Below are 12,167 nucleotides of genomic sequence, written 5' to 3'. Positions count from 1 at the left end.
TATCACAGTTACAATAGGTTCTGCAGAAGGAGAAGTCCATTTGTGTCTACCGTCTGTCGGCTGGAATCATAAAGTCAGAGCTGTACGTTATTCATAACAACGAACCCTGTAAAACCGCAAACTTCTCTGTGCCTATTAACGAGAGATCTGTACAAAGACTCAGAACTGAATACTGTCCAAGAGCAGAAGGAGCAGAGGAAAGCTCATTGGTGAGCTGCTTCTTTTCCTAATTCATTACTATTTCTTCTTTTATCTTCCTCTTTGGCAAGATCTCAGTCAGTACTCAAGCACATACACACAATCTGAGGGGACAGCAGGACAGTAATTCAAATTTGCATTACATGTTGCAGGGTACAGTTCCTCCAAATCTGACACTAGCATTAAAAAAAAGGTTAGCTGGGTACTTCTGCAAAAATAATGAAGTATTCAAAAACCCAGTATAGATACTTCATTGGCGCTAACTTCAGCTATAGCTAGAGGAGTCTATTCACACCTCTCTGTTAATGCTTCAGAGAATGTCTTTGACCAGACAGTGCTGTATCTGTTAACTTCTGGCCGGTCTTTTTGCACCTGCAGTGAAAGAATGAACTCTGAAAAATTTGCCAGGACGGTTAAACTAATGCATTTATGAAAGTTGGGAGTTTGGTATCTCTGCTACAAATTATTTGTAAAATAAAATCAAAAGTTTTTTCGATAATACATTTTATGAGGTAAGCACAGTATTACATTGCTTTATAACTTAAGCCTGCTAGTGAAGAAAACCCCTGGATAAACTCACATGTATTTCCAGCTAAGTCAGACAGGGCCACCCTAAACTGCTATCAGCAAAACTTCTACATTGCCAGCAGAGTATAGTTAAACTCTGAATGAGTTAACTGGGGTGGATGAGAGAGGGAAAGGAAAAGAGGGAAACGCAAGAGACAGCAAGAGTGAGAGAGCAAGGGAAAAATCTGTATGGTCTCCAAAACATCCCAGTTTTGGTTCAGTCTCCTGCTGAAGGTTTCACTGCTACCTGCCTTCACCTTGTAAACATAAGTTCAGGTCTGTACAGGTAGCGGTTTCTAAATTGTCCAGAAACGGCCAAACTGCCAATGGCTTTAGATAGCAAAGTTACAACATCTTGGCAAAGAGAGGTATCAGCAGGCATAGATAAAAGTCACTAACTCAGCAGAAAAACAGACCCAGTTGGGCACTAAGACATCTAACCAGTATTATAATGACTCCTGATCAAATGAAATTACGTCTATCAAAAAAGATACATCTACCTCAATTTTTGTTGAAACTGGAAGTTTAGCTTTTGAAGAGAAAAACGTACATACTTAGGCATTTCTTTTTTCAAGCTACATTTAATAAAACCTTTTTTTCCCCCCTTTGGTTATTATGTACCGTGGAAGAGAGGTTTTAGGAACATCCGTTTCCCACTGGGTATAATGTACAATCCTGCATTGCTTCCTGCTCCTCCTTAAAGGTTCCTGTGTAGTGGTGACATTCCTATTCAAGGCATGCAATTTCTGAATTTTTCTAGACATAATCTACAACAGCCATTAAAAATTAGTTACTTACTCTGCAGTAACTGTTTTCTTCCTGTATGTTTTGTCTACAAAAATCTCGCTGGAAACGTGTGCATTTTATAAACAGTTAGGTTACTGTTGACATCACTTTCCCTTGGGCCTGCATCCAACCTCCGGATGCTCTCAAGGTGCACATCTTAGGGCATAAAAGAATGGAGATGGCCTATTAGCCTCATGTCTTTAGTCAAAACACAGTCCTAACACAAATGCACTCTGCAAAAGTGGGAGAGGAGGATGGATCCCAGAATCAAAGCGGACAAATTATCTATTTCTCTACCTTCTACGACACAAGAAACCTACTCCTCTGCGTATTTGTGGATATGAATCCCAGTATAGTTGGCTGATAAGGAGTTCTCCTTATGAAGCTTCTAGGAGGAAATCCAATAGAGACTGCAGGACTGCTGTAACTAGGCATTTTATCCAGTAGATGTGAGAAGTAAAAGAAAAATAAAGGTATGCATTCTAAAATGCCTGACCTGTAGCTCTCCAGACATCTCCTAAACCTGTCTTTAGCACTACTAAGCACCTAGTCCAGCTTTTGGAAATGTTTTGTTCAGTGGAGTCAAGATGTGGAGTCTCCTGTTAGCTGCAGATACCCAGGTAACAATACATATGGCTTGCAAATACCTGAAAGATGAAGGAGTTTGCAATTCTCAACTACGTGCATTCTCCATCTAATGTTATAGTTGGGCATCTCAGGTTTTTCTTGAGGTATTGGGAGAAGAGCAGGTGTGTCACCTAAAACAGTCTCCTCCAAAGCAAAACAGATCTTTAGAATTCTTTTGGCATTTCTGCCTTCACTTAATGGGCAGGAGTTCAGTTCGTTATCTTAGGTGTAAAATTGATCTCTCAGTATATTATAAGAACTTAACCCAGCTTTATATCCACATACCACTTCTGTAACACACACATAATACAAAAACAACCATATAATACAAAACTAAATTCAAATAAAATCATAAACTAAAGTAACTTTAACCCTAGATCTTAATGACCACAGAGTAGTGAGCGGACAGCTGCTCAGTTTCAGCTTGCCATCACGGACAACGGGAAAGGAAGGAAACGAGTAGCAGCAGGTCCACAGAGCTCACCCCTGCAAGGGTACATCATGGCATTCAAGGCACAAGGATAGCTTGTGCAGAAAAACCTTTGGATGTCATCATCAAGTATGGATAACATATAATATATAAATGTATATATGTATATATATAATATTTTTATATATATAAAAAATACAACAAACAGCTACAGCCAAATTCATAATACGCTTTCTACCAGTGCAGAAGCCTATGGGTTAGGCCCCACTGATGACAGTGGTCAATCCTATAGCGTAACATTTTCAGTGAAGTGTAACGAACAGTGGACTGACAGCGATTAAATCCCAGCCAAAACCACTAATTGCAAACAAAAGAAGCAACGGCTTGGCAGAAATATTATAATACATCCTAACCAGAAAACCCAGGAATCGTACGATTATTGTCTCCAAGGTTCATTTAAGAAATGCATTTCATTAAAAAGCACAAAGTGACTTGCAAATTTCAACTCAATGCAGACTCAAAACGAAGTCATATTTAATGATGTGCACGACTAATATTTGCATTTAAGTTACATTTTGTTGAAAAAATACCATTTAAAAGAGAAACCAGATCATTCTCTCATAGTCATGTTGATCTTGCAATGGTAATAACAATAAAATAGCAGTAGAAGTTTCTCTTAAGGTAATAAGCAGATGTGTCTATATTTAAATGCAGGCTTAGAAAATACAAAGAGTTTGAAAAATATTTTTATAGAACTGTTAAATTTGTGCATGTATGTGAACGCATGTAAGAAACGTGTTTTAGACAGTGATCCCTTCTATTGATTTTTACTTCCTTCACGTTGTAGAAACTAACATTCTGAAAAGGGGCTTTTATGAAAAATAATATTAAAAATGATTTGCACCAGATTTTGCAAAGTAGAGAAAACCCCCAGGATTTTAAAATTCTTTTACAGTATTTGCAACTCAAGTACAATTTGCTGGCCTCTAATACTGACAGCCTCATTTTCACTGTGCAGATAATTCAAGAGATTGAAATTGGAAGAATTTTACATACATACATACATATATATATATATATATACACACACACACACACACACACACACACACACATACTTTTACACATACACAAACAAAAGTGATTTACTCTCCCTTTTCATTTTATGGTGTTCATTTGAATTCAACTCCCAAGTTATTAAAAAAACCCAACAACAACAAAACAGACCCTGGCATTGGCAGGTGGCTGCACAATATTCTGTTTTGGAAAATATTTCAGGATTGTGGCCGAGCGCTAACTGATGGCTGCAGCGCTTCAATATCTTGTATGAACATCTGATATATCTAGAGAATGAAAGATTCTCCTATAAAATTTAATGCTGTGGTTGACTTCTAAAGCTGGGATCTTTTCCCTCTACAGAGCCTGTGAGGAGCACACCACATATCCCTATTAGCTTCCCCATATAGTGTAGCTGGCCCGATGGATTTCTAGAAGTTAAGCCCCTGCTGGGACTCTGCTCGCGTCTTCAGGAATTAAATCACTCACTGCTCAAAGGGAACACCAGTTTGACAAGCACTGAAGCTCTACAGATATATTCCTTCACCAAAAAAAAAAAAGGCAAAAAAACAAAAAAGAGAAATAGAGGAAGGATGGCCTGTCATCTATGAACTTGTTCTGAACTCGGCTATAAACCAAGCGCTATATGGAGAAACATATATACACCTTGTCAGCCTTCAGATAATTTTAAGGTCTCCTTTGAGCATCGAGGATTTCAGAAACATTTCAATAATCCAGGAAATCAACACACCACCAACAGAGCTTGCCACCTGGTGATTCTCATCTTTGATTCTGCACAGGCAAACTTTTAATACTCAATGATATCATACAATTTTTGGAGTTACTTGGCAGCAGGATAACTGTTGGATGATACTAGTCTGCTGATCTCTCACAAGCTGCAAATACCATCCGTAGTATGTGAACAAAGTTGCTTAAAAATAGAAGATGTGCTGTGGTGCTGACATTCTACATATTGTGTAAATTTGAGCTAGTCAGTCTGGTGGTTGCCAAAGCAGCTCTGCAGCAACCAGAACACCCTCAGTATTCAGCCTGACTATAGCATCTGGCATGGTGGCTAGAGAAAGCGAGATCCATGAGCTCTTCTCTGCAACCGGGAAAATGAAGATTTACATCCAACTGTATCACTGGTGTAGAAATGGCCTTGTAGGTATATACATACAAGTAATCCCACCTTCCCTGACAGGGTCAAGCATGATGCTAAATTAAAAGAGCAGAGGGTTATGATGGCTAATAATGGGGGATAGGACATGACAGTTAAACTTGCATTCTCCTCCAGAGGCTTCCATCCAAGGGAATTATAATGTAACTTCCATATGTTTCAACAGAAGATGAAAAGAAGGAATTATGTTCCTCAGATGGTGCTGCTGAAGTCCTGGGAACAGGAAGGATGTCCCTAACTGATAACGCCAGTCAGTACTAAACAAGTACCTGATTGAAATCCGGAAAGCACTTCATCAAAAGAGACATCCTTGTGTGGCAGGCCTGGTAGGTATGGTAGAAAGACCAGTGCTTTGGAGCACTGTACAGCTCCAAAGACTTTGGTTTCAAGAGAAGGAATCTGTGCCACCGACACCTAGGATTACTGAAAATACAGGTACCTAGAACTATGCCTGGAGCCTGAGCATATTACAAACTGCCTATTTTTAGCCTCCTACCTTTCAGTAGATAAAAAGAAAATAGATGTTTCTTAGGCTAATTAGCACAAAGGCAAACTAGATATGTTCATCAATGCAACACTTCTGATAGCAGGGGAAAGGAAGCAGGGCAACCAGCAGAAGAGGAACACTGTCTTAGGATGTCCGTTTTAAAGAAACTGGCCAATGAGAGGAAAACTCCTGGGTTACAACTGTTGCTGTCCTTCCCCAGGGTATAAGGAAGAATCCACATAATATTTGCCATAAACCCTTCTCAAATACACGTCCCTACGCATCTCTACCCTGCTTGAGAACAGCTTTCCTGCTGGGCGCTTGGAAACAATGTGCCTTTCCAAAAGGCACAGAAAACATTCGGTATGCCCACCAGTAAGCACAACAGCCTCCCAGAAGAGAAAATCGTTTCTGTATTATGTGTACGCCAGAAGAGCAAGCCAGACAGGGACCAGGATGATTCCAGGAGAAACAAATTCCAGTTCTATACATGTATTTTTGTCTTATCACAGGACTCCAGTTCCAGAGAAAGGCAGATGTGCCTCTCATCGGGAAATGATAGTATTTAAAAGACAGAAAGGAGGGAAATTTCATGCCACACCATAACAAGGCCATTTCAATGTAAAATGAAAGGGAAAGGGAAGGTAGGAAGTCTGCTTCTTTCACGTTGTGTCTCCATGCATTTTCAAGAGGAAGAAAACTCAAAACCAACAATTTATACATGCAAAATCTCAAAGCATCAGTTTTTCATAATTAATGTGATCCATATGCTAGGAAGCACTTCCATTGTGTAGAACAATGGAAGTGTTTCATGTTTTGGTTTTTTTTCCCCTTCCTTAAAGTAGCCTGCATACACCTGGCTACTTATAGCTGAAGACAACACTGGGACAAAAGGAGATAGTAATCTTAGTATTTAACTGCAGTTGTAAGAAATACACGATAAAAGTACAAAGAGGCTGGATTACAAGCAGCAGGTTATTCCTTATTTATTATTATAACGGCCAGAAGCAGTGACCAAAATTAGAATCTTTTCACCTCACTGTGCAAAAAAGCATGATAATACACAGACCTATTAAAAGACAGTCTCAGAACAATACCTGTAAGAACAGTAAGAGAAGACAGGCAAAATGGGAGGGACGAGAGACAGAGAAAAGAGGCTAAGATCACAAAGCAATAAGCAGCAAACCAACAGAAGCAAGTCTCCCAACCTCTGAAACCAGGGATAACACTCACGCGTGCTGCTGAACTCATCTCACTTTAACCATATTCTTTGTACTTGCTCCTCTCCCTTACTCTATTCCACAAATGTGGAAAATGGAACAAGAAACTCAAACACTTAAGCACTTACTGCTTTGCAGTTCAATTGTCCACAACTAGAATGGTATTTGTTTTATTTGTAAAAACTGACTGATGTCCCTGAACGTAAGGGAGATGCACAATACATCTCTCATCATTAGAGTGTAACCCTTATGAACATGGTTGTTATATAATTTTCTGCAAATTGCACACTATTCTCCAGAAAAAAATTAGGAATGGAAATATTTTCCACACAAGGAAAAATATTTTTTGTACTTACTGACAAGTTACTTAAAACTTAGTTAACTTAGTTACTTAAATCCTAGCAAATGGCTTTTTATATTATGCTGAAATGTATTTCAAGACAAAGAAATTGATCTTGAATACTTGAAATCATGGTTGCAATGACTGACAACGGATGCACTCCCGGCTGAAGTTAAAAATGGCCTCCCACTTCAAATGAACTGAACAGCATTTGTGCAGTATTTTGTGGAAAATGCATGAATTTATTCATATATATTTATTTTGGAAGAGAATTCATAGCCAACTAAGTATATCTACAAAAATACATAAGAAGCGGCATGCTGGTCAAATTATTCATTTTCTTTTGCTAGTGGGGGCATTCGGAAATAAGGAGGCATAATGTTCATTTTCAGCAATACGCTGAAGTGTCAGTCAGTCAATACTCTCAGAGTATTTTAGAGAAGATAAGCAGCTAGTGTAACTAGTCCTCATTAATTGAGCTTCATGTGCTTCGCCTAGACCATCAAATGTCAGGACTTTCACTGGCCTAATTAATACGACTATAAAGAAATGTGACGTTTCGAAATGTGGAACTTCATTAATTATTCTAGAACGGCTTACTACCCATTTCTCTATCATGCTTGTTTATTCTAGCAGCTTTTTCTAAGGGCTTTCACGATATTCTCTGTAGAAAACTCAGACAGAAAAAGCAAGAACACATACAAAATTCCTCTGCTTTGTTACAAGCTGTTATTTTAGTAAACGCCATTTTCACTAATGACACTTCAAGATGTATTTTTAAGTTACTTCAGAGAATGACAGTGGAGTATCAGCCTCACTTTGGTGACGATTACAAATATCTCACCTGTCTTAAAAGTCAGCTCTTCCAGGCCTCCTGAATTTTTTTTTTTTAATTTGGTGGACCATATGTTCAGTAATTCAGATTATATTTACTTGAGACAAAGTCTCCCAAAGTCCATTTCTAAAGGCTACCAGCATTTCAGGAGAATTTGAGAATGAAACAAGGGATCTGATTTTATCCTAGCTTTTACATGGCATCCGCTACCCTTGGGGAAGCATCAAACACTGCTTCCAACAAATACTTGAACTTTACAGATCAGTAAGAACGGACTCTGCACGTGCCTTCAAGACCATCTTCCAGAACTGCTAGCCTGCTAGCCAGCTGGCCACCTCTCAATCGACCTGAGCAAACCTGAAGAACTTGCTGTAGCCACCAAACCGTCCGTTTGAATCAGAGCTGTGCTGAAGTCTCTCCCAGCGATATATATATATATTTTTAACTTTTCCTCCAAATGAATTGTAGTTTGAGCCCATACGATACTCTGCGTGCTCAAATTATTTCTGAAAAAGAGATTACCCAAATAAACGTTGTGTGTGAGGACAGGGGGAAACAGAAGCAAACAGACTGGAGAAAGGAGGACTAAAAAAGAATGGAGAAGGAGGACATTTAGCTACAGTCTGAGGGAAAACCAGAAGGCATGGAGGTGAGAGGACCTGCCCAGGAATGGAAACAGGCAGAGGGAATCAGAGACGGGTTCATGCCAGCCCCCTATCTTCTCTCTTTTGTGCAAAACGAAAACCCTTCAGGAGTATCCACATCTTTTCCTCATCTCTCAAGTGACCTAGAGTCTGATGAGATCCTGAACGTTTGAAGGAGTCCTCCTTCCCTGAGCCCCCTCATACCCAGTGCAGTCTAACACCTTGGAGGATCTCCCTCTTCCGGGGTCCTTAACTCCAAGGGGATTAAGTACTAGGACCAGGAGATGAAGGCAACAGAAATAAAAGTCTCTTTAGCCTCAGAAACAGATAATTAAGGGACAGATTTCAACTCCTTGTGGTGGAAAGCTGACCACAGTGAGAGGGAAAAATGATCTAGTTTGGAAGGGGCCACCAGGGTGGACTTGGAGCCTTGCCTCCGGCAGCTTGGAGGAAACAAGGGGAAGGCAGCCTACCAAGATGACACCCATGGTGGGGGCATGAGACCGGTGCCAAACACAGCACAGGTGGTTTTACAAGCCACATGTGCAACCCGGTCTGTGATACACATCCTCTTCTTATGTGCTACAGGGGCAAGAAGGGAAGTATCGACTAGAAAAAGTAGCGTAGGGAAGGTATCTTCTGTGACCATCACACAGTAAAACTGTCCACAACCCAGGACGCAGTTTCTGTCCATTTTTTTCACCGCATAGTCCGAACATTTTTAGGCAGGACCATGAGACCCCTTCCCACAATAACCAAGTGGACAGAAATTGGGACAGGTGCTTGGAAATCACATCCTATTTTTCTAATAGCTGCAGTAACATCACCAGCAATAACTACAAACGCGTAACTAATCATTAAAATGTTACAAAGAACAAATTCGTTCTTAATTAAAAAAAAATCTAGGAAATTCAACAACGTGAGGGTTTACTAGTGCAGGACTGCAGATGTTTCACGGTATTTGTTCTTCTTCCAGAACTTCAAGTTCAGCACAATTTAAAAAAACCCTGCCAACAAAAACTCCAAAATGGAAAATACTGAGTGAAGGTACCTGGGTGCACATTTGTTCTACCTTTCTCACTAGATATCCCTAGATACACATTTGTACCTTGCCTTTGCATTGAGCACAAGCTGTCTACACCTTTTCTGCAATCAAACATTCAGCCTGCTCCTTGGGGGAAAAAGAACCCTACAACCTGCTACATTTGACAACACTTTCACCCATCAGTTCATGTCATCTAATCCTGTGCTTTCATTAGCCATCCTTAAACCCACATATCACACTTAGCTCCCACCTAACTGCTGGCAGTCCCCACGACAAGATCATCGCTTTGTCCGCTCATTGAAACACTACAATGCAGCGTGAAAATCAAATGCTACACCACGCAAGGTATCCATCAACCCATTTAGGTGGGCCAGGTACAGGGGGCAAAAGAGAAGGGATCCATATCTGCATTTAATACCAGGGAGGCATATAATTGCTTTTGGCTACTGCCAGCTTCCAGAAAAAAATGAGTACAGTTACTGCAGTGTGCAGCTTAACTTCATTTTCTAGATCTTCAAAGTTTGAAGCAACTGCATTTGTTATTTAATTTTATTTCCTTCCTGAACTCAATTTACTATTGCAGCACTTAAAGCCTACACAACAGATTTGCTGTTTTATCAATATTATCAATTCCACCTTTGGAGAACCTCTCTTATGCAAAGCACAATAGTAAATAAAAAAAAGTGAACAAGAAAGGTTTTACATAATACGATTCCATAACTTATGCAGTTCATCTTTAAAGCTCTTATTTATTTTTAAGCACAAATAGACACTGCAGCATGCTGAGGGTGGGAGAGCGCAAAGGGAGCGAAGAGAAAAGTTAGATTCTGCTACTCAAATACCAGAACCGTTCTTTGGACAAAAACCAAATTCTTCTGAGGCTGTGATTGCGAGATCTGTTAAATCTCATGCTGACTTCTACCAGATGAGACTTTTTTTTTTAAAACTTGATGGTGAAAGACAGAAAAAATCTCTAAGAGCATGAAAAGCTGAAATCTAAGCATACACGGCCTGACAATATTTCTCAAGGAAAGCAGAAATAACACTACTGTCAGTTTCCAGACTCCCAGTGCTTCCTAACACAAAACTTGCTTTCATGTTTGTATTCTTGTGTGCTCCTACAGGAGCTCAACATGACAAAATGGAAATTCAAGAGGGGCTGCACGCATGTGTGCCTGACAGAAAGAAAGCCAACAAATTTAAAGTTCGAGTAGTATTTCATTAAAGCTGTCAGCTGTTTTCGCCTCCTGCTGTGGCCTTCCCACAGGAAGCTCATCTGATCAATTAATAGAAGTCTGCATACAAAATCCAAAAAAGTGCTCAGATCAGGCAACTTGTGATTAAAACAATTAGGAACTAAATACATTCCACAGACTATATTCATATACATTTAAATTTGCCAGATTCAAATGACTCCTGTTCTAGTAACATCGCATTTGGCTCATACTCCATTTCACACTGATGACAAAAGTCATGAGAGCAATTCCAAAACACAGACTGAAATGAGTTCATTGTATATGAGCAAATATATGGCACTGATTTGCTAACAGCTATAACGTAAAGCCTGAAAACCGAATAACGACAGTAAGGAACTATTGGAGCAGTTAAATCACAGAGCAGATTAATAAAGATTAATAAGACTCCATAAAAGTAGCATATGATACAAAGAAAACAGATCAGGAATTGGGAAAAATCACTTTGCCTTTTCTGCATTTTTCTGGTGGTCCTAATACTAAGTCTACATGGCTGATGATTCCCTTTCTGAAATTTCCTGCCTTGCATTTTTCTATTTATGACAAACTCATAATATAAGAGGGTGATTTAATTAAAACAAACATGCTTACAATACATAAGTATGTATTTAATATAACGCACGATTAAACTCCAAATCTCATTAATCGAGAGCATCGCCAAGTTAATTACCCATACAATCATACCATGCATCGCATGGTGAATTCTAGATGTATTGGATGAAATTTTCAAAAGTCACTAAATTATTCCATTTAATTTATGTCTTGTGGTTTCCATGTCACTTCTGACAATTTTTCCCATTACCTTTTCTAGCAATTCCCCCCATTTAGGTCTAAGACTCCTCTCTAAACTCCTTCCTATTTGGGGCATTTTAAATACCTTTTTCAGAGGTGCTCTTTATCTAGCACAGTACAATACTATGTTAAGTGTATAGTGGAATTCAATTTGGACAATCAGCATGGACACCTATAGGCCAGAAGTTTGTCCTACCAAGGCCAATGTAAACCTTTAAGCTCTCTGTAAATTCTGCTTTAATCACATTTAAATATACAGACACACATTTAGACACGAACAAATACAATGTGTACTCTAGTAGAAGTTACATACGTGATGGAAATCATCCCACCAGTCAGTACCAAGGGGGGAGGTACAATTCTCACTCCAACCTTCATTCCTTCCATACGCTAAATCTACCCCAAAAGGATGAACAGTTCCAATCCTACATAAATCCTACATACTACCATGATAATACCAAAGTCATCCCTCCCTAGTAAGACAATAATAAAAGCACCAGAATAAGATATCACAGACCCATTTGTAACAGAAGAGCCCTACCTTTTCAGTTTCATATAATTTTCACTAGCTGCAGGTCTGCATTCAGCACGTTGTACCACTATTCCTTCCAGGGAAAGCTTATCTAGAACGGAAACACAAAGCAAAGTTGCACATTAAAATAAAGTTCACCAGCAGAGTCAGCGTCTGAATTATTTTTCATTACGTA

General features: G+C 39.3%; 1 protein-coding gene across 2 annotated transcripts in view; it reads right to left on the bottom strand.

The window, feature by feature from the left end:
• Positions 1 to 12,167, bottom strand: part of GTF2F2 (general transcription factor IIF subunit 2) — a 92,194-nt gene that overhangs the window by 39,360 nt on the left and 40,667 nt on the right. For both annotated transcript variants that reach the window (XM_068929764.1, XM_068929765.1), the window contains one exon: positions 12,002 to 12,083. In XM_068929764.1, coding sequence (XP_068785865.1) covers positions 12,002 to 12,083 — 82 coding nt within the window. The remainder of the gene's footprint in view (positions 1 to 12,001; positions 12,084 to 12,167) is intronic.

The sequence above is a fragment of the Struthio camelus genome, chromosome 1 (assembly GCF_040807025.1).
Source record: "Struthio camelus isolate bStrCam1 chromosome 1, bStrCam1.hap1, whole genome shotgun sequence".
NCBI lineage: Eukaryota > Metazoa > Chordata > Aves > Struthioniformes > Struthionidae > Struthio > Struthio camelus.
Note: the sequence above shows the minus strand (reverse complement) of the source record. Positions and strands in the feature narration are given on the sequence as shown.